The following is a 23063-nucleotide window of genomic DNA, read 5'->3' on the forward strand; positions in this document are numbered from 1 at the left end:
ATCGTAAAACTATTTTTTACCTTCTATTTTCTGTTCAGGACTCGAAGTTGGATGTCACTATTGGGCCATATGAAACTTATGAGGATATAAGGTAATTCTTGACAATGAGGCTTTGTGAATTTTTTGCAGTTAAAGTCCTTTGGTTATATTTAACTCGAATGATTTTTTCATATTGGAAAAGTTCATACTTCTCAAAATTATGGCATTTTACTATTGACTGAAGTTGCATGACAATGGACATTCAAAATTTTTATTTTATTTATGTAATTTCAAATTTAGATAATGAAATCAGTGTCCTGACATGGTTTGACGAAGATTAAATTCTATTCATCACAAAGAATGTTAGTATTTACTGTCAGATTTTCGAACACATTGATAATTTTCGTTGTTGCACCCCTTGTATTCTCTGAGGTTCTTAATAGTTTAAGCTACTTCTGCATAATGAGATTGACCGGATGAGTCTATAGAGAGAAGATCGCAGTACAATCATAAGTAAAAAAAATTTTCAATGACTGTCATGGTGAAAAATATCTTTCAGTGACTGTCATATGGAAAAATATCTTTCACATATCCATATATTATTTGGCGATAGTTACACTTGCCAGGACAATGTAAGTATCCAAAAGAATAAAAGATATGATATGTAAAGTTGCTTTGGTGAAAACATAAAATAACTTTGACCAGCCAGAGCTTTATGGACCAAGTTCTGATGTAAATTGAAGCATATCTGTGTGATCATCTATTGGACCATGTTCTAGGTTGAACTTGAATCTCTAAATTCTTTTAACTATCATGAGCAAACAAATAAATTATTCCGGTCTAAATTCGCTGCCTATCCTACTTGAAAAGACATATGACAGTGTCTTTGAAATTATGAATGAGTTATTTCTTTGCAATTCTTTTAGGCTACCTTTGAAGCTTATATTGGAATCAGGAACGATGAAGCAACACTTCAATTGAAACTGTACGGGTAAGGGCGTTTGGCCACCACCCGGTCGGCTGCCAAAAGGCAAAACCAAGTGACCGAGTGGCGTTCGGCCACCTGGATCGGCCCATCATCTCTCATGGTCCTTAATCCATGATTAGGAGTTAATTAGTTGATTAAGGTGTATTACCTAATACGGTAAATACGTTGCAGGGCCCATGGGGTCCAAAGCCCATAAATGTCAATATAAATAGCTCAAGTCAAAAGGTAACGTTACTGTTCATTAATTACCCTCGATATTGGTGCTTGTCCTGACTTGAGCGTTGGAGTGCCTTTTGCAGGTACCAACCCTTCACTCGCGTTGAATCGGACCACTCGTTCGGCCTTCAGAGTACGAGAAGATTTGGTGTATCCTCCAGGCAGGTACATTTGGCGCCCACCGTGGGGCCGAACGAAAGTGGTTGAAAGTTTGCTAAGAACGATGCCGATAACTAGGAGAACGAACACGCAAGACCGCCCTACTGAAGAACATGTGGAGATGGTGGATGAAACAGATCTCACCGAAACAGTACGACTACTCAAGCAAGAAATGGAATTGATGAAACAACAAAGAGAAAAAGATGCAAGGGAGCTTTCAGCCTTGAGGGCTGAAAATGAAGCGCTGAGAAGTCAGGATACTTCTTGGAAGCCTACCCATGCCACCAACACACAAACTCAGGGATCATACCAATCTCATGCGGTCCATACATCGGTCCCCCACGCTTCAGCAGTAGCCCCTGAGAGATTCCCTTCGGCTTTACCTACTGTAGTTCGTCCTGCAGATGTAACCACTATCGGATCACACCGACATCCGTTTACTCCCTCCATTATGCAACTCCCCCTGATGGACAACTGGAAGGCTTTACCTATTGACAAGTATGATGGTACCACTGATCCTGATGAACATTTAGATGTTTTTCTGACACAGGTAACTCTGAGTACGACCGATGACGCTGCATTGTGTCGGATTTTTCCTACGTCCCTCAAAGGCAGAGCTCTCAGCTGGTTCACTCGTCTCCCACCTAACTCAATCGATTCCTTTAATACATTATCATCCCAGTTCATTATCCAATTTGCGACAAGTCGCCCTCACAGTCTAACATCTTTATCTTTGGTTAGTCTTAGGCAGGATAAAAAAGAGTCTCTTCGGGCGTTTATGGATCGGTTTAACAAGGCTACTTTGGAGATCAGAGATCTCAACCCAGCCGTGGCGCTGCATCATCTCACAACGGCTTTAAAACCAGGCCCATTCGTCAACAGCATTTGTAAAAAGCCTCCTTCGGACATGAATGAATTACGTAGGAGGGCAGATAAGTACATGCAGATGGAGGAGTTGGCAGAATTTAGAAATCAGGCCCGCGCCGAGCAGTCCACTAAATCCGAGAAACCAGTTGAACCATCATACAGGGGGCGAGGCAAAGAAATATCCCTTCGGGAGAGGCCTATTCGTGGACCGAAGTATACTCAGTATACTCCCCTTAGTGCCAATCGCGCGGCGGTCCTCGAACAGGCCTTGGCATCTGAAGTGTTAACGATCCCGAAGAGAGCATCTACTCCGCCAAGAGCAGATACTAGCAAATCTTGTCGGTATCATAGGAATCGGGGACATTCAACTGATGAATGCGCGGCCCTCAAAGACAAGATCGAAGACCTGATTAAGCAAGGGAAACTGCACAATTTTGTGGACCGGTCTGGTTCGTCTCAAAATCGTTCATACCAACCCAGGTATCAGGATCGGCACAGGCAAGACCGTTCTGATAAAACCTCTGATAGAGGTCGGCGCGAGAGAAGCAGGTCACGTGAAAGAAAAGATGATTCGGCACCCTCGCATCGAAGGATTATCAATACCATTGCTGGTGGCTTTGCAGGTGGAGGCACAACTTCTTCGGCCCAAAAGAGACATCTCCGAGCTATCCGGTCGGTCAACGCTGTTCACCGACAGTCGTCTCGGCGATTACCAACGATAACCTTCACAGATGCAGACTTCAAGGGTATTGACCCAGAACAAGATGATCCGATGGTCATTAGTGTTGAGATTCACAACTGCATTGTCAAAAAAACACTGGTTGATCAGGGCAGTTCGGCGGACATACTATATTGGAGCACATTCCAACAGTTGGGTATCTCGGAAAAAGAGTTGCTTCCTTATGACGATCCGTTGGTTGGCTTTGCAGGAGAGAGAGTCAGCACCAAGGGATACATAAAACTTTTTACAAGGTTTTGTTTTGACGAAAAGGAGAGCAGAGAGATCCAAGTAAAGTACATTGTCGTTGAAGCTAATACCTCGTATAATATCCTACTTGGTAGACCATCCCTAAATGCATTAGGAGCTATTGTTTCAACGCCACATTTGGCAATGAAGTTCCCGTCAGATAGGGGAAATATCATTACAATTCACGCCGATCAAAAGGCTGCTAGGGAATGTTATTACGCTAGTTTGCGTGTTGAGCCGAGGGAGGAAAGAAAATCCAAATCCAACAAAATTCATGCTGTGAACGTTTCGGCACTAGTAGAAGAGGCTGTGTTGGATCTTGATCCAAGAATGAATAATGAAGAAAGGGTGGAACCAATTGAGTCTAAAGTGCCGTTCCAGATAGGCTCACGTCCCGAGCAGGTCACGTACATCGGTGCCGAAATCTCTGAAGATGACCACTCGGCCTTATGTCAGGTTATAGAGAAGAACAGAGATCTCTTCGCATGGACACCCTCCGATATGCCAGGAGTGGATCCAAAAGTCATGTGTCATAAGCTTTCAGTCTGTGCCGAAGCAAAACCAATCGCGCAGCGCAAGAGAAAAATGGGGACCGAAAGAAAGCTGGCAGTTGAAACAGAGGTTGCCAAATTGCTTGATGCCGGATTCATTCGAGAGGTTCATTACACCACTTGGTTGGCGAATGTGGTCATGGTAAAAAAGTCAAATGGAAAGTGGAGAATGTGCACAGATTATACAAGTCTCAACAAGGCATGCCCTAAGGATGCCTATCCACTTCCAAACATAGATCGATTAGTCGATGGAGCCTCGGGACACGAAATGTTGACATTCCTGGATGCTTATTCGGGATACAATCAAATTCCCATGCATGCTCGGGATGAGGAAAAGACGGCGTTCATTACCGATTCGGCTAATTACTGCTATCGGGTAATGCCGTTTGGTTTGAAAAACGCTGGAGCAACGTACCAAAGGTTAATGAATAAAGTTTTTCAACATCAGATAGGCAAGAACATGGAGGTATATGTGGATGATATGGTGGTAAAATCCAGAAATGTTGATCAGCATGCAATGGATCTTTCTGAAATATTCAAACAGTTGCGCAAGTATGATATGAGGCTTAATCCGGAGAAGTGTGTGTTTGGAGTATCAGGAGGAAAATTCCTTGGCTTCATGCTTTCGGTTAGGGGGATCGAAGCTAATCCCGATAAGTGTATGGCAATCGTCAAAATGATCAGCCCTAAGAATCTTAAGCAAGTTCAGCAGTTAGCAGGTCGGCTTACAGCGTTGTCAAGATTCCTCCCGTGTTTGGCTGAAATAACCAAACCTATGGTAAAATTACTGAGAAAAGCGAACAAGTTTGAATGGTCTGCCGAATGTGAGAAGTCTTTTCAGACTTTAAAAGAACGTCTTGGTTCTCCACCTATCCTTTCTAAGCCCGATCCGGCAATACCAATCCTGGTCTACTTGTGTGTCTCGAATGACACAATAAGTACGGTTTTAATTCAAGAAAAAGAGGGACAACAGCCCATTTATTTCATCAGTCGTATGTTACAGGAAGCCGAAACAAGGTACCAGCTTTTAGAAAAAGTTGCACTCGGGCTTGTTCACACTGCTCGGCGCCTTCGGCAATATTTTCAGAGTCATCAGATTATTGTTCGAACTGATTGCCCGATAGCCAAAGTGTTACGCAAACCCGAGTTAGCAGGAAGGATGATGGCTTGGTCAATTGAGTTATCGGAGTTTGATATTTGTTTTCAACCTAGGGGACCTATCCGGTCCCAATGCTTGGTGGACTTCGTTGATGAATTGCAACCGAAAGGATATTTTGTTAATACTGTATGGACGATACACGTGGATGGTTCCTCAAACAATCAAGGGTGTGGGGCAGGTATAATTTTGGAGGGACCAACAGGATTAATCATAGAACAGTCCTTACGGTTTGCGTTCAAAGCTTCAAATAATCAGGCCGAGTATGAAGCGTTATTGGCTGGCTTAAGACTCGCGCAAGAAATTGGTGTCAACCGGCTGGAGTGCTGGACCGATTCAAAGGTCATAGCCGAACAAGTGAATGATAATTTTCAGGTAAAAGATGCAAACTTGTTGAAATATTATCATTTATTCCAAAAAATGCGCGATACGTTTGAAGAAGTTCAAGTAAAACACACACCAAGGGAACACAATACGAGAGCGGACCAATTGGCTCGGTTGGCAAGCAACACCAGAAAGCCTGGACAACTACGAACCACACTTCACTTGGACCTCGAATCGCCAAGTGTGGTAGCCGCCGAATGTTTGGCAGTGGAGCGATCCGTTCGTACGTGGATCACTGAGATAATGGATTATCTTGAGCAGGGCACACTACCATCGGACCCAACAGCGGCTAAAAAGCTCCGAACGCAGGCCGCTAGATATGTTATTCTTGGAGGAGATTTGTATAGGAGAGGATTCTCGACTCCATTATTGAAATGTGTTGATGAGGCACAAGCTAGCTACATTTTGAGAGAAATGCATGAAGGGATATGTGGTTTTCATTCGGGGGGACGGACTTTAGCAACGAAAGTGCTACGAGCCGGATACTACTGGCCTACTCTCAAGGACGACTGTGTAAATTTTGTGAAGCATTGTGTGTCATGTCAGCGACATGGTAACCTTATCCACGCTTCGGCCGAAGAACTGCACGGCATAAGTTCGCCGTGGCCATTTGCGATGTGGGGTATGGACATTCTAGGCCCCTTCCCGATAGCCAAAGGACAGTGCAAGTTTCTACTGGTAGCTGTGGATTACTTCACAAAATGGGTTGAAGCCGAGCCGCTTGCAAGTATCACAGCTGCCAATGTCCAAAAATTTTTATGGAAGAACATCATTACTCGCTTCGGCATTCCATATGCACTTGTTACCGATAATGGGCTGCAGTTCACCGATCAGAAACTCAATCGGTTCATACAAGATCTCGGTATCAAGCACAGATTTACCTCTGTTGAGCATCCACAAGCCAATGGGCAAGCCGAAGCAGCAAACAAAGTCATACTTGGCGAACTGAAGAGACGGTTGGGAGACGCTAAAGGAGCTTGGGCGGAGGAATTGTTGGAAGTTCTATGGGCTTACCGGTGCACGCCCCAATCCACGACTAAAGAAACACCATTTCGGCTGACATATGGCACCGAAGCTATGATACCTGTGGAGGTTGGAGAACCTTCTTTTCGAAGAATGCATTTTGATGAAAATACCAATGATATGTCTCTCCAAGCTGAAGTGGATATGGCGGACGAGGTTCGTCTCAAAGCAGAAATCACGGCTGAGGCTTGCAAGCAAAGGATGACTCGCAGATTTAATTCCAATCTTATCAGAAGAAGTTTTAAAGAAGGTGATCTAGTATGGAGAGCACAAGGATCGGCGAGGCGTAATCCGAGAGAAGGAAAGTTGGCTGCTAATTGGGATGGCCCATTTCGGATTCGGCATAGCTTGGAGAACGGTGCATATAAATTGGAAGAGCTTTCAGGCAAGGTCATTTCGCGAACTTGGAATGCATCCCATCTGAAGACATATTATAGTTAATGTTTGTTGTAAATCAGACCTTGTATACATAGATGGTGTACTCTTTTCCTTATTCGGTCTTTTCTCCCCTTGTAAAAAAGTGAAAAGGGGTTTTGGCCGATAAGGTTTTTAACGAGGCACCTGTTAATAAAAATCTATGCAGTTCTTCCATTCTTACAGCTCAATTTTCGATTCTGTTACTCAATCAACGCAACAGGCTTCCCTCCCGAGTTGTTCAACTCGGCCAAGGATGTGCCTCAAAAAATCTCGCAACAGGCTTCCCTCCCGAGTTGTTCAACTCGGCCAAGGATGTGCCTCAAAGTCTCGCAACAGGCTTCCCTCCCGAGTTGTTCAACTCGGCCAAGGATGTGCCTCAAAGTCTCGCAACAGGCTTCCCTCCCGAGTTGTTCAACTCGGCCAAGGATGTGCCTCAAAGTCTCGCAACAGGCTTCCCTCCCGAGTTGTTCAACTCGGCCAAGGATGTGCCTCAAAGTCTCGCAACAGGCTTCCCTCCCGAGTTGTTCAACTCGGCCAAGGATGTGCCTTAACAAATATGCTTCCATCACAGATATACAAGCCGAAGCAATTCATTCGGTTTTATTAATAAAAGTTCTACAAGCCGAGGCGTGTTCCTTCGGTTTTACATAAAACAGAAGTACAAGCCGAGCCAATTCGTTCGGTTTTATTCATAAATGTTCTAGAAACCGAGGCTTGTTCGTTCGGTTTTACATAAAACAGAAGTACAAGCCGAGGCAATTCGTTCGGTTTTATTCACAAATGTTCTAGAAACCGAAGCTTGTTCGTTCGGTTTTACATAAAACAGAAGTACAAGCCGAGCCAATTCGTTCGGTTTTATTCATAAATGTTCTAGAAACCGAGGCTTGATCGTTCGGTTTTACATAAAACAGAAGTACAAGCCGAGCAAATTCGTTCGGTTTTATTCATAAATGTTCTAGAAACCGAGGCTTGTTCGTTCGGTTTTACATAAAACAGAAGTACAAGCCGAGGCAATTCATTCGGTTTTATTCATAAATGTTCTAGAAACCGAGGCTTGTTCGTTCGGTTTTTCATAAAACAAGTACAAGCCGAGGCAACCCATTCGGTGTTATTCAAGATCTACAAACCGGTACGCGTTCTTTCGGTCTTACATAAAACGTGCAAGCACTAGCCGAAGGAAGTTGATTCGGTTTTACCCAAAAGAAAGCTACCAACCGAAGCAGGTCCTTTCGGATTTGTCAAAGTTGATTTAGTTTTACCCAAAAGACAGCTACCAATTCGGGTTTATTTCCTATCTTTGGTTTTATTTAACTGAAAGGTGAAACTGGCTTGTTCAGCTTTTATTCAGGCGTTCAAATGGTTACCCATTCGGTCCTAGATATATACATACAAGTGGTTAATCCATTCGGCTCTTTATCAGGATTCAAGAATGATGATTTTTATTTAACTAATCATTAATGGACAGCAAGTCAAAACAGATTGCTTAAGAAAAACGATATCATTCAGATAAGAAAGCTCTATCGGCCTCCAAACTACAACAAAAAGGCATTTTGATTACAAGTATAATTAACTACTCTTCCGGCGTCCGGACGGATTCATCTCCCGTAACGGTATCGGGGTTTCCCTCAGTATCGTTGGTAGGATCATGGTGTCCCTCATCCAGTGTGTTTTCCTCGGAGGTCTCCACATCATCTTCAGCTTGGGGGGCAGGATCATCATCCAGTTCAGCTCCTTCAGGCAGATCGGCATAAGATATCAAGGACCCTTGATAGAAATCCTTAGTCATATCAAATTCAAAGCCCTCTTCAAATTGACCGAAATGCTTAGCCTGACGAATGGCCTGCTTGAACCCAGCCTCATGTTGAGCAACGATCTTTTCTTGAGCTTGCTTTTTGAGGGTGTCATAGGCAGTCTCAGCCTCCTCCAGTCGGCGACGCCCTTCATTGGTTATTTTTTGAAGTTCCAGACGAAGGGTATCATTATCACGCCGAACAGCATCCAACTCGGCAGCGAGATCCCTATTCTTGGCAGTCACCTCTTCATTGACTGAAATTGCATCGGCTGCAGTCTTTTCAGCATCCTCTAAATTTTGTTTCAAAGACTGAACCTCGCCAAGAGGTTCCATAGCAAGGTGATGGGCCAGAGCCAAAGAGCGTGCTTGCACCTCACAAAAAAGTCTCCACTTTGTTTTCCCATCCAAGGATGATAAAAATTCTTGCCCGAATGGAGAGACAAGATCAGACCGAATCACTGACTCAGAGGGAGTATCCTCGCTTAGAAACGCACGAGACATCAGTGGAGGAGGCACCACAATGACGGTTCGGTTTGGAGAGGACTCAGGCAATGACTTCGCCTTTTTGGACACTTCTGGTTGATCGTCAGAACTTTTTCTCTTTACGCGCTCTCGGTTGGTCTCTTTTTCCTTTTTCTTCTTCTTGCGTTCGGGATGAGGAGGCAACCGGTCGTCCGTATTGGGTCGGGGAGAGGAAGCAACAGTTGAAGTACCTATTTCCCCGGATCGCCGAGCTTGCTTCACCCTTGCGGCAAGCAAGCTACGAATGTCTAAGTCAGCAGCACCACTTTTGACCATGATTCCTGCACGATGAGTTAAGTAAACATCAATAGGATTTAAATTGTTAGAAAAAAATAGGACGAATAGCATACCTATCAGGTCGGTCCACCAACGGGGCGATACAATTAAATTGATTAATGACCTAGTCGGCAATCGCCGAGGGAGGCGCATTAACAATTTCAAATCTGTTCGTTCTTCAGCTGTCAGCATCTTCTTCGGTACCACGTCATAGGGCCGAGGGGTACGAGTCCAGTATAACGGAAATAAACTTTGCCCATTACCGTCAAAGAAGAAACGTTGCCCATTCGGTCGTATGGTCACTCGGAAAAATCCAGTTTTGAAATTCTTATACGATGAAGTGAAACTATTTAATAAAAGCCGATCCCCTATTCGGCTTAGGGAATGCCACTTTGCTAAAATCGTTGGCCGAGACGAGTAGAAATACAGAAAGAGAAGAGGGGAAGGCTTAATATGAAGACATTTACATAAGTGCTTGAAGCCCTGCAGTTGTGCCCAGCTGTTCGGGTGCAATTGAGTAGGAGCTACATTCAACACTCGTAGCACTCCCATCGTGAACTCGTCAAACGGCAACGTAACCTTGAGATCTCGGAGGAGACAATCATACATATAGAATGATGGCATTTTGCCATCACTTTGATCAAGACAAACTAAATCAGGATTAACAAAAGCATTGTTTCGGCATGACCGAATCCCAATCGGGTAGGGATTCTCTTTAGTATCAAAATTTAAACAGTTGGTGTAATCAAGGAGATTTGTGATCATTTTGGTGTCTTGATAGCGCGAATAATATGAAGTCACTTCCCCGTTTACCCATTCATATCCAGGCACATCAGATGGACCATATCGTTGACGGTTAGACGCTCGTGTTCTTTTCTCTTGAACCTCTTCACCGCCACTAGTAGAAGCTTCGTCGGTTGCGGCACTGCTTTCACCTGACCTTTCGGCATGCATGGGAGATTGAGATAACCTAGGACTTGATATACTGGACGAGAACCCCTCGGAAGACGAGGACCGAGAGCTGCTAGCCGAAGAACTAGAAGAAGTATCAACCATGGTTACAAGAACTTACCAATTTTTCTAAACGAAGGATAACCGGATCGGCTTCTGAGGTCTCGGAATAACTCAACTCGGATTATGATAAAGTGTATGAATGGCCCTACCGTTTAACCTATTTATAGGAATGAAAAAAGGCGCGAAAATTTAAAGTATCGAAAAGTTGTAACCGTTAGATCTTCCATATCTAACGGTTATTTAATACATGACTCTTCACCTTACCCTAACCGCCATCTTCAGTTTACCCTTAAAGAAAGTCACGTCTCTCTTCAAGGCTGGGGGGCAGTGTACGGGTAAGGGCGTTTGGCCACCACCCGGTCGGCTGCCAAAAGGCAAAACCAAGTGACCGAGTGGCGTTCGGCCACCTGGATCGGCCCATCATCTCTCATGGTCCTTAATCCATGATTAGGAGTTAATTAGTTGATTAAGGTGTATTACCTAATACGGTAAATACGTTGCAGGGCCCATGGGGTCCAAAGCCCATAAATGTCAATATAAATAGCTCAAGTCAAAAGGTAACGTCACTGTTCATTAATTACCCTCGATATTGGTGCTTGTCCTGACTTGAGCGTTGGAGTGCCTTTTGCAGGTACCAACCCTTCACTCGCGTTGAATCGGACCACTCGTTCGGCCTTCAGAGTACGAGAAGATTTGGTGTATCCTCCAGGCAGGTACAGAAACTATTTGGTGATAATCTGCAGGTACTATGCATCATGCATTCATTGTGAAAAGTTTTGTAGTTTTTATTTTTTCTAAACAAGTGTAATTGACATCTCAATTCTAAAATAATTCTACATCTTAAGCTTCTGGAGCAAAATCTCCCAATGGACAGTGCTTACAAATCAAAAGATGTGAATTCAGCACCTATCCGCGTTATCCAGCTTCTATATAATGCAGGGGTGAGTCTTAGGAATATTTGAATAGAATCTCTCTAGTTTACTTCAAGAATAATTCTAGTTTAATAACTCACGTTTTATATCAAATTTTAATGATCCAACTACTAAATTTAAAGTTCTTAATAACTTATGTTTTACATTAAATGCTAACGATTCAATTGTTAAATTTAAAATTCTTAATGCATAAATCAAATATAATTTTTTTTAAAAATTTGAAAATTATTTGATATTTCGTTTCATTAATTTAAATCATATTTTATTAAATATTCAATTTTAAAATAAGCCTAATTCTAAATTTTGAAATTTATATAATTTTTATGAGTTTTATAATTAAAAAAATTCAAATAACTAAATTAATGTTATTTTTAATATTTTATTTGGAAATTTGATTTCTTTTGAGTTTTTTTTTCAAAAAAAAAAATTATAAAAAAATATACTATAAATTATTACTTTTAGTTATTTTTTAATCTAAATTAAATAATAAATTAAATATATATTTTTTTCAATTGTAATCATTTTTTACCATGTCATTTTGTTAATAATTTCTACAATAAATATTAAATTTACTCATTTTTTAGCTAAATAATGTTTACTTATTTTATATAAAAATATTAAATTAAAATTAAAATTAATAAATTAAATGTGTTCCTCAACTTTAATCATTTTTTTACCATGAAATACAAAAGTTTATGAACAAAAGTTTTTGACTCCAAGGATCAAAATGTTAATGGGAGTAAAAAAGTTTAAAGACTAAAAATAAAAATTGATAAAAGTTTAAAATAAAAATTATTAAAAATTTATTCAAAGACTAAAATTAAAAATTGGCAAAAGTTAATAACTAACAACATATTTAATTCTCATTTAAAATATTCGACCATGTAGTTCAAGTGAGCTCAAGACTTAAAGCTTCAACGAAATCATAAACCCAAAAGTAGCAAATATGATAGCTTCAATCTATCACTTCCAAGTTAGTGCTATAATTAATCAAAAGAACATATCTATGATAAATTATAAATATTCAACTTGGAGCAAAAGAATTAGGTTTACATACCAGTATTTTATTACAAGAATACACTGCTAACAAACCATTATCAAATGATTCAATACAAATTTCAATTTCTAATATGCATAAAGTTGGATGATTCCACGCCAACATCACAATCCTAATCCAATATATTGAAGTTTTAGAAAGATAGTTCAGTGAAAGAAAACCAGCTAACAGGACATTAACATAAACAAACCACAAACTTAGTTTGGCCAATTACAAATGTTAATGAGAGAATTTATAGAGTTTGATTAAGATGATTGAATGACAACCAAAGTGACAATGAGATTGAATAGATACAAGAATGCAACCAATAGAACAAATTGGAATCTTCACAATCCACAAATATTACTAGCCCGCCACCTCAGCTACCAACTGTATTCATTAAGAAAAAAAAATAGTCATCTCATCAAAATTTGAAGATCAATATTATTAATAAAATCAGCTCAACATTGCATTATTCAATAACAAGTTTTAAATTATAGAAGAAATAGTAATCAATTTCATCAAATGAAACTCCATTTGAATTTTGTAAATAGAGTATTTGATAGAATTTCTATATTTTAAAAGATAAAAAATTAGAAAGTTGATAAAATTTTGTTTTCTTTCCTTGGCATAGCTTTACTTACGCTACTCGATATCTACCAATAAACCACCAAACAATTGAAATATCATGGGAAAAAGGCAAGACTAAGTATACATATGCTATAAACACTAATTAAATCAAAAACAAAATAATGTAATTATTGCCTTTAAAAGCATCTTTATCTTGTTACTTGGCTATTCTTTGCACAATTGATTTATCCAATCTACTCAATAAAGTTAAGGGTTCACTTACACACTGTTGCACTTCCTTTTTTTTTTTTTCTCTCTCTTTCTTTTTTACCCCTATTCATCAAATGGACTTTATATTACCTCAAACTTACATCTCTCACTATGCGGTTTAGCCATACCCAGAAAAAGTCTTGTTAATCAAACATAATAAAATGGAATCAAATTTAAACTAAATATATCATCATTCTTATTATACTCCACTTTACAAACAACCTAAATCAAGAAATTATATTACCATCTCTCGAGACGAGGAAGAACGTGAAACTTTAATTAAATAAAAGTTTTAACCACCTTAAAAGCATGTTTCAAGTTGGAAAATAAGTTTCCAAGACTATGAAAAAAAGAATTAAATATGTTACAAATATAGAAATATTCATTTTCAGTTTCTTCAAAATAAACTGTTCTTACCGGAAATCTGTCGTAGGGATGATTCTCCAAGTAAGATTGGTGAGTCTCCTTCACGGGTACGTTGATGCTCCAAGATGGGGGTGATACCTGCAAAAGAGACTTCGATGCTAAAGTTAGTGTTTGTGTGAGTATTAGTCTCGTATATATAATGCACGTACCTTGGTGTGATTTAGGGTTGCCTTGGGCCTGAGATAAGATGTAATATGATTAGATAACGGACCTCGTCTGGGGTGAGATCCTCGGGAATCAGTTATGATTCACTCAAATGCCGAGCTGAGGCCACGCGGTGCGCGTCCGAGGTCGGCTTGCGTTGTGGTGCCGAGCTCAGAGCTCGGCTTCGCAGTACAGATAGTACACTAGTCCCTTGAGCTCTGAAGACCGTAGGTCGAGGAGTTGAGACCGAGCTCGCTGGGAGGAGGTGACCTTTCGCGTATGCCTGCCTGTTGAGATGCCATGTGTCGCGGCTGTTCATTTTCCGAAAACGTGCGAGTGGCGCGTTAAGGGAAATGACGGTTATGTAATGATGGTTTGGAAATTAATGTGTTGTCAGGTGTGTCCTTAGGTTGACACGTGGCATGGCCGTTTTGAAATTTGGGGAAAGACCCTTTTTCTTTTTCTCTCCCGCGTCTCTTCCCATTCATTCTACTTTCTTCCACTCTTTGGCTTCCTGGGTACGATAGTCCTCTGTGCCTTCTCGTTTCTGCTCGCTTTCCGTCTCCATTTCCGGTAACCCTGTCATTACTAGGGTTGTTTTCTGAGGAGGAGTACCAGGTACTTCCTTTCTACAGTTCTCTTTTTTCTTTTCCCCAGATCTTCTCTTTCTTTAATGGCTGGTGGGAGTGGTGCCGGCTCTTCTGCGCCTGCTAGGGGCAAGGCGCGCGGTAAGGCGGTGGCTACCGGGAGAGCCGCCGCCGAGAAGAGGGATCCGCCTCCGCCCCGGGGTCCGGAGCTAGGCATCCCTGGCTACGACTGGGTCAAGAGTGAGATGTTTTTGGTCCTTTCTTGAGGTTAACGGGATCCCACGGTCGTGCAGGGTTTGTGACCCTTCTATTTCCTAGATGATCTGGCTTGAACCTTGTCAGGCCGGTGAGGGTGTGTACATGGGGAAGTCTACCGACCCTCCCCATTTCTATATGTATCATTATTTTTTTAGAGATTTGGGTGTCTGTCTTCCCTTCACTCAGTTTGAGTGTGATTTTTTGAACTTCGTCAACTCGGATCTTTGCTAGTTGCACCCCAATAGTTGGGGTTTTTTGAGGGCTTTTCAAGTCCTGTGTACAATTTTGGGGATAGAGGTGTCTCTTCCCGTCTTCCTTCATGTTTATCAGTTGAAGGTAGGCGTTCTGCCATACGGCATATTATCTCTGAGTGGGAGTAGGGATGGGGGTTTGTTTACTCTCTACTCCCAGTCGTACAAAAATTTCAAGCAAGAGTTTTTCCGAGTCGCTCTTGTGAATGTTGACCCCTTGGAAGATGGGGCGTTTTATTTTGGGGGGTTGTCGAGATTTCCCTTCTATTGGTGCCCTCGACCTTCTAGGTTTCATGGGTTGGGCCAAGTGAAGCTGACGGCTTCGGAGGCGGCTGCCATCGAGAACCTCGTCGCGCTTCCTCGTCCGTTGGATTGCAAGCTCGTTTTGTCGCTTGCGAACTCGGCGTACAGGGAGAGGGGCTTGGAGAGTGAGTGTTTCATTTTTTGGTGGCTTGGAGTTTGTGTAGCTTACTTTTGCTGATGTGTTTTATTTCTTGTCTGTAGGTATCATGGGGAAGAACTTGTGGCGCGAGCTTAAGCATCGGTACAACATCACCGAGCTCGAGGTCCCCGAGCCCCGAGAGGAGGATGCTTCCCCCCTGAGGGTTAACCGAAAAAGAAAAAGGGGAGCGAAGGAGGTTGGGGGGACCTCCGCCCCTCCGGATGCCGAGGAGGTGACCTCCAAAGCTGCCGATGTTGGCGCGGTGGACCTTACTGAGAGTCCGCCGCCCATGGGGGCTCCTCAGGTGGCCGTTGAGGAGATAGCTCAGGCTGCTGAGCAGGTTGTTCAACCCGCCGAGGTGGTGAGTGCCTTGTCTCTTCGGCTTTTTGTTGTCTTCTATTGTGCTTTTTCTGTTTTCTGACCTAGGGCTGTCTTCCATAGGCAGGAGAGGCTGCCGAGGCGGTGACTCAGGCTGCTGGGCAGGCCGCCCGGGTTGCCGAGGTGGCGACCCCAACCGCCGAGCAGGCCGCCCACGCTGTTGAGGTAGGTAATGTACCCTGATTTTTGTGATTCCCCGTTTGTTATCCTTTTATTTTTTTGACATGGTGCTGATTTTTACAGGCGAGGTCAGAGATTCCTATTGCCAACCCCCCAGTTGCCGAGCAGGGGACGCCGGCTTCTGCCTCTACCGAGGCTCGTGGCAAGGGGCCAAGTTTTGAGGTCCCCGTGTCCACCCCTGCAGCTTCGGCGCCGCCGTCTGGTTCGTCACAGGGGGCTTCCCGGAGCCGATACATAGCCCACCGCTTCGGGAGGGGCCTCTCCAAGGTGCGATTGGACCATGTGAGTGCCTCGGCCGACATCAATTCGCTATGGAGCGCAGGGGTGACCGCTGAGAAGTTCTTCCCTCCAGGCTCGCTAAGCTCTGAAGACCATGGGATGATAGACGAGACCGGGCCTGTGGATGGCTTTGACGCCGCCCAGGTCCTTCTGCAGAGGGCTATGGCCATTGTGGGTCACTGGAAGCCTCAGTGGTCCAAGCAGCAGGGGGACCTAGCCAGACTGAGGGGCCGAGTTCAACCCCTGAGGGACGAGAACAAGGTTCTGAAGGGGGAGAATAAGGTTCTTAAGGAGGAGCACGAGGTTCTGAGTGCCGAGCTCCGAGCTGCGAGGGGGGATCTTGCGAGGGTGCAGAAGTCCCTAGAGATTGCTCTGCGCTCGAACGAGAACTATGCTTCTCAGGTGGGCGAGCTGCAGGGGTTGGCCTCCTCATCCCGGAGTCGGGTGCGCTTCCTCGAAGATGAGGTGACGTCTTCTCGTGGCCGAGTTCGCTCTTTGGAGGATGAGGTAACCTCTCTAAAGAGCGAGCTGGCGACGGCGGCCGAGAAGCGCCTCTACGACGAGGTCGTGATTAGGGGTAAAGAGGAGGAGGTCACCACCTTGTAGGCGGACTTGGCGAGGCAGGAGGCGGAGAGAAAAGAGCTGGAGAAGAAGCTGGAGGAAACCGAAAAAGCTATCGTTGTTGAGCATAAGCGCGGTTTCCTCAAGGCAGCTCGCCAGGCAAGGCTTCTCGCCCCGGGGTTCGACTTCTCTACCATGCACGTGGAGAAGGTAGTCCGCTTTGGGAAGTTGGTGAAGGAGGACGACCTCGAGGGTAGCTCTAGTGAAAATGCCTCTGCGTAGGCCGGTTAATGTTTTTGTGTTTTATTTTTCTTTTCTTTTCATGTATTGAACTCCGTAAACAAGGCTTTGTATATACGTATTTTCTTTGTTTGCAGACGTTTGCTCTTGATTTTTGCTGTTTGCGCATTTTGAGGCACACGTTTGATGTCTGTTGTATGTTTTTGCATGCGGGGATGCCTTTGCCTTGTGTTGACCAAGTCAAGGTTCGAACTCGCTCTTGGTTTTTCGTTGAGTGAGTGTTTCCGTGAAGGTTCGAGTTCGACCTTGATTTATTAGCGCCGAGGTTCAAAGTCGACCTCAAATTGAAGTAGAGTGAATTGCGCTAAGGTCCAGATTCGACCTTGTATGTTTGTTAAGTAGCACGTTGCAAAGGTTCGAACTCGTCCTTGGATAAGTGGTTCGTACTTGTCTTCAAATTTATACCTTTCACCAAGGTTCGAACACGTCCTTGGATTTAGAGTAATATGTGTTTCATCAAGGCTCGAATTCGACCTCGGATAAGGGTGTTAAGGTTCGTACTCGACCTCGTAATTTTAGCGAGGTTCAGACTCGACCTCGGATAAGAGTATTAAGGTTCGTACTCGACCTCGTAATTTTAGCGAGGTTCGGACTCGACCTCGGATAAAAGTATTAAGGTTCGTACTCGACCTCGTAATTTTAGCGAGGTTCGGACTCGACCTCGTAATTTTAGCGAGGTTCGGACTCGACCTCGGATAAGAGTATTAAGGTTCGTACTCGACCTCGTAATTTTAGCGAGGTTCGGACTCGACCTCGGATAAGAGTATTAAGGTTCGTACTCGACCTCGTAATTTTAGCGAGGTTCGGACTCGACCTCGGATAAGAGTATTAAGGTTCGTACTCGACCTCGTAATTTTAGCGAGGTTCGGACTCGACCTCGGATAAGAGTATTAAGGTTCATACTCGACCTCGTAATTTTAACGAGGTTCGAACTCGACCTCGGATAAGAGTATTAAGGTTCGTACTCGACCTCGTAATTTTAGCGAGGTTCGGACTCGACCTCAGATAAGAGTATTAAGGTTCATAATTGACCTCGTAATTTTAGCGAGGTTCGGACTCGACCTCGGATAAGAGTATTAAGGTTCGTACTCGACCTCGTAAATTTAACGAGATTCAAACTCGACCTCGGATAAGAGTATTAAGGTTCGTACTCGACCTCGTAATTTTAGCGAGGTTCAGACTCGACCTCGGATAAGAGTATTAAGGTTCGTACTCGACCTCGTAATTTTAGCGAGGTTCGGACTCGACCTCGGATAAGAGTATTAAGGTTCATACTCGACCTCGTAATTTTAACGAGGTTCGAACTCGACCTCAGATAAGAGTATTAAGGTTCGTACTCGACCTCGTAATTTTAGCGAGGTTCGGACTCGACCTCAGATAAGAGTATTAAGGTTCGTAATTAACCTCGTAATTTTAGCGAGGTTCGGACTCGACCTCGGATAAGAGTATTAAGGTTCGTACTCGACCTCGTAATTTTAACGAGGTTCAAACTCGACCTCGGATAAGAGTATTAAGGTTCGTACTCGACCTCGTAATTTTAGCGAGGTTCGGACTCGACCTCGGATAAGAGTATTAAGGTTCGTACTCGACCTCGTAATTTTAGCGAGGTTCGGACTCGACCTCGGATAAGAGTATTAAGGTTCGTACTCGACCTCGTAATTTTAGCGAGGTTCGGACTCGACTTCGGATAAGAGTATTAAGGTTCGTACTCGACCTCGTAATTTTAGCGAGGATCGGACTCGACCTCGGATAAGAGTATTAAGGTTCGTACTCGACCTCGTAATTTTAGCGAGAGTGAAAGAGGTTGGTTCGACTTCTTCCTTTATACAATCAATAAATGAGAATATGGATTGAGCAAAATGAGTGATTTTATTGATCATTTTTGTGTGCCTCGTTAAAAACCCTCTCAATCAAGGACTGAGGCAGGAAAAGAGTGCACAACTTCGTTCATACAGAAAAGAGAAATGGAACTTAAGAAGCTACTGTGGGGGGACCCTCTTTGCTTTGCTTGCCGGACGAGGAGATCTTTAGACTCTCGGCGTAACATTGTCGAGCTATCTTCTGATTTGCTTTGACGGAGATGATCTTACCGTCATTCCCTGGGAACTTCATCGTGAGGTGTGGAGTGGATACCACCGCTCCAAGCTGATTCAAGGTTGGCCTCCCGATAATGATGTTATAGGAGGTGTTGGCCTCCACGAGGAGGTATCGAACCATGATTCTCCTTGTATCCGGAGGTGCCCTGAAAGTTGTTAGTAGGTCTACGTATCCGCGAGTGTGAACCCGCTCTCCTGCGAAGCCGACTAGGGCCTCCGTGTGAGGTTGGATGAGAGAATGGGGGACGTCTAGCCTGAGGAACGTCGGCCAGTACAGGACATCGGCCGAACTTCCTTGGTCAATGAGTGTCTTCTGTACCTCCCAGTTGGCGACTTCCACCACGATAACCATGGGATCATCTTGGTTGGGGCTGACCCCTACGTAGTCCTCGTCAGAGAAGGCGATCGGTGGTGATCTTTGGTGCGAGGCCAAGGTAGAGTGGAAGCAGTTGACATTTCGCAGGTGCCTCTTTCGGGCCGAGCTGCTAGCGCCTCCCCCAGCGAAACCACCTGCGATTGTGTTAATCACTCCTCGTAAGGGGGTTGTCCTTGTCTCCTGGCTTATCTCGGCCTGCACTGCGCCGCAGGCATTTTGTTGGGAGCCAGAGGATTGGTCTGTGCGAGCTCCCGAACCTCAGCCCCTGCCACGCCCCCGACCGCCATAGCCTCCTCAGTGACCCTGCTGTCACTGGACATATTGGCCGAGGTGGCCTGCCTGGATGAGCTCTTCGATACGGTCCCGGAGCGTGCGACACTCCTCCGTGGTGTGACCGTGGTTTCGGTGGTACTGATAGTGCTTGGACTTGTCGGCGCTGTTGGGAGTGTGACCTAGTGACGAAAGGGCGAGTAGGTTGTTATTGCTGGCTTCTTCCAGGATGTGGACTCTGGGTGCGTTCAGGGGAGTGTAGAAATCATATCTCCCCCCTCTGTTTGCCCTAGTCGACTTCTTGAACTGGCTGTCATTGTTGACTTTGATCTTATTGTTGTGCCCTTGTTCTGGCTTCGCTGGTCCTTTTCCGCGAATTTGGTCACGGAAGGCGGAGTGTTCCTCCATCTGGATGTATCCTGCAGCGCGGGCGCGGAGCTCGTCCATGTCGTGGGGAGACTCGCGACACAGGCTGTTGACGAATGGCTCGGGTTTGAGTGCCATGAGCATGGCATGTAGGGCGACCTTGGGATTCAGGTTTCTGATCTTGATCGAGGTGGCAGCGAATCGTTCCATGAATGCCCGGAGTGGTTCGTCATCGTTTTGCCTGAGACTGGCCAGGGCGGCTGAAGTGACGTGGTGAGGTCGGCTCGTCGCATATTGTGCAGTGAACCTCCTGACTAGGGTGCTGAAGCTATCAATGGACTCGGCAGGCAGTTGGGTGTACCAGATGAGCGCGGCCCCCTTAAGTGATGTCGGAAACACCCTACACAAGATAGCATCATTGTTAGTGTAAAGGTTTACATGCATTGTATACAGGTCGATGTGCTCGTCCGGGTCCGTCGTGCCATCGTAGCGATCGAGGTGGAGAGGCTTCCACTCGTGAGGGAGTGGTGTCTCCATGATGCCATCCACAAAGGGGTGGCGGCGGAAAGTTGCCTGATCTCCTGCGATATGAGTAGGGGCCTTGCTGACTTCATGGGTCGGTTTGTGCGTCGGTGCATGAGATCGATGTGAAGCAAGTCTGGGGGTTGAAACCCTAGTTACAGTCCGGGATTGGGAGACTGAGTGTGCTTCTCCCTCGTGGAGGTTGCTCGCTTGGGGCTGATGGTCAGAGGGGCGCCGAGGGAGTTGAGCGCGAATACGTTCATTCTCGGCGCACAGCGCCGCCAGGTCGGCTTCATTGGCGGTCTGCATTGCTGCTAAGTCGGTTTCGTGCTTGGCACACATGTTGCGCAGATCGGCATCGTGTTGCTGCCGCATCTGCTCGACTTGGTCGATCAGTCTCCTCAATGTGGCTTCGTTATCCATGGCAATTGAATGTTCTGCGTCGTCTGTTGCGCGTCTACTATGGCTTCTAGTAAATACCATGAGCGTGACCGATAAGAGCTTGTCTCGATCGGCCCCACAATGGGAGCCAAATGTTCTTACCGGAAATCTGCCGTAGGGATGATTCTCCGAGTAAGATTGGTGAGTCTCCTTCACGGGTACGTTGATGCTCCAAGATGGGGGTGGTACCTGCAAAAGAGACTCCGATGCTAAAGTTAGTGTCTGTGTGAGTATTAGTCTCGTATATATAATGCACGTACCTTGGTGTGATTTAGGGTTGCCTTGGGCCTTGGGCCTGAGATAAGATGTAATATGATTAGATAACGGACCTCGTCTAGGGTGAGATCCTCGGGAATCAGTTATGATTCACTCAAATGCCGAGCCGAGGCCACGCGATGCGCGTTCGAGGTCGGCTTGCGTTGTGGTGCCGAGCTCAGAGCTCAGCTTCGCAGTACGGATAGTACATAAACCATCTCATTTTCATTCCTCATTTTATAAAATGTGAGTTGCAGTCCTATTATTCACAAAAGTCATATTCTTTTGCTTTCTCATTTTTAAAAATAAGAATTGTACAATACAAAACACATTTTCATAAATAAAAGATTAAAATGAGATTATATTTTTAGAGGAACTAAAAGTGAACATGGCCATATTTAGAGAGAAAATAAAAAACATATTAAACTCATTATTAAAATTGACATTATATCCAACTTGTGGACAACTCTTAACAATTTACTAAATTTAATAAATAGATTTTCAGTGAATAACATGAATTACCATTTGTTCTGATAAATCTATTTTGATTTATTTTAATTTTAAGCATAATTAAACATATTGAAATAAATCCTAAACGCTAAACCAAAATTGAATATACCACAATTATACTAGAAAATGGTTTGAAATAATTAGTTTATAGATAGATAATAATTTAAGCAATCAAGCATTAAACTCATATTTATATGTGTATAGTGAGATATTAATTAACATCATAGTTTCACCAAATAATTGAAGGCTTTACCTTTTCGGTGATTCCTAGTCATCCAACCACTCATATTACTTCATCATTTATCTTAGGAATGTGAGCAATCTTAGACCAATATTTCCCTTTCTGATTTTGATACCTTTCTTCTAGTAAAGGACAATCAATTATCTAAAAAAATTCAAGAGAGGATGGCAAGTGATCTTCTGGCAAGGGCTCTAGGCTTCCACAATAATTGATGTGAAGCTTTCGGAGAGAAGTGAGATGTTGAAGCCCATTCCCTTCCCACAACTTCAATTCACCTAAGGACCATGACTTTTCTATCTAAGCTTATTTCGTTACTCATGTTTTATATTAAATTTTAATGATCTAATTGTTAGAATTAAAATTTTAATATATAGATTAAGTTTGTAAATTTTTTAAAAATTTAAAAATTATTTGATATTTTATCTCATTAATTCAAATTAATAGATAATCATAAAAATACTTTATACGTTCACTTGAATTAATGAAACAAAATATCAAATAATTTTTAAATTTTTATAAAAATTTATAGATTTAAATTCAACATTTGAATTATTAAAACTGATGTAAGATATGAATAATTGAACATAATAAATATATGTGAACTTATTTATAAAGTAAACGGATCATATCTCTCTATATATATATATATGAGTTAAATATGATTTTAGTCCTCAAAAAATTGACTCAATTTATTTTTAGTCCTTAAAAAAATATTGGTTACTTTTAATCCTCTAAATTTGCATAATCCAATTTTTAGAAGACTAAAAGCATATTTAATCTAATATATATATATATATATATATATATATATATATATATATATATATATTATGATGACATTGAATATATTAACGCAACATTAACTGTGATGCTCAACTTGCTTTTTATAAAAAATGGAAGCTAAAGAAGATTGCATTGTTTAAGTAGTGAGATTTTGCAACTTGCTGGAGGAACGTTTCCCTTCAACCATATAAACAAAATTAATAGAAAAAGAAATAATACAAGCATGAAATAAAATACAAGGTTATTTTAACGGATCGGTCAACAACTTTGTTAGAGTA

At 43.2% G+C, this 23063-nt stretch overlaps 1 protein-coding gene across 1 annotated transcript; it reads left to right on the forward strand.

Annotated features, from left to right (window-relative positions):
- The first annotated feature begins 964 nt into the window (after window positions 1-964).
- Window positions 965-6881, forward strand: LOC145954280 (uncharacterized). The gene is made up of 2 exons (XM_083068260.1): window positions 965-1192; window positions 1267-6881. The coding sequence occupies exon 2, from the start codon at window positions 1407-1409 to the stop codon at window positions 6729-6731; it is 5325 nt and encodes a 1774-aa protein (XP_082924386.1). The 5' UTR covers window positions 965-1192; window positions 1267-1406; the 3' UTR covers window positions 6732-6881.
- Window positions 6882-23063: the final 16182 nt, after the last annotated feature.

Source organism: Cajanus cajan, chromosome 2, assembly GCF_000230855.2.
Source record: "Cajanus cajan strain Asha chromosome 2, NIPB_CcT2T_4, whole genome shotgun sequence".
In the NCBI taxonomy this organism is placed as follows: Eukaryota; Viridiplantae; Streptophyta; class Magnoliopsida; order Fabales; family Fabaceae; genus Cajanus; species Cajanus cajan.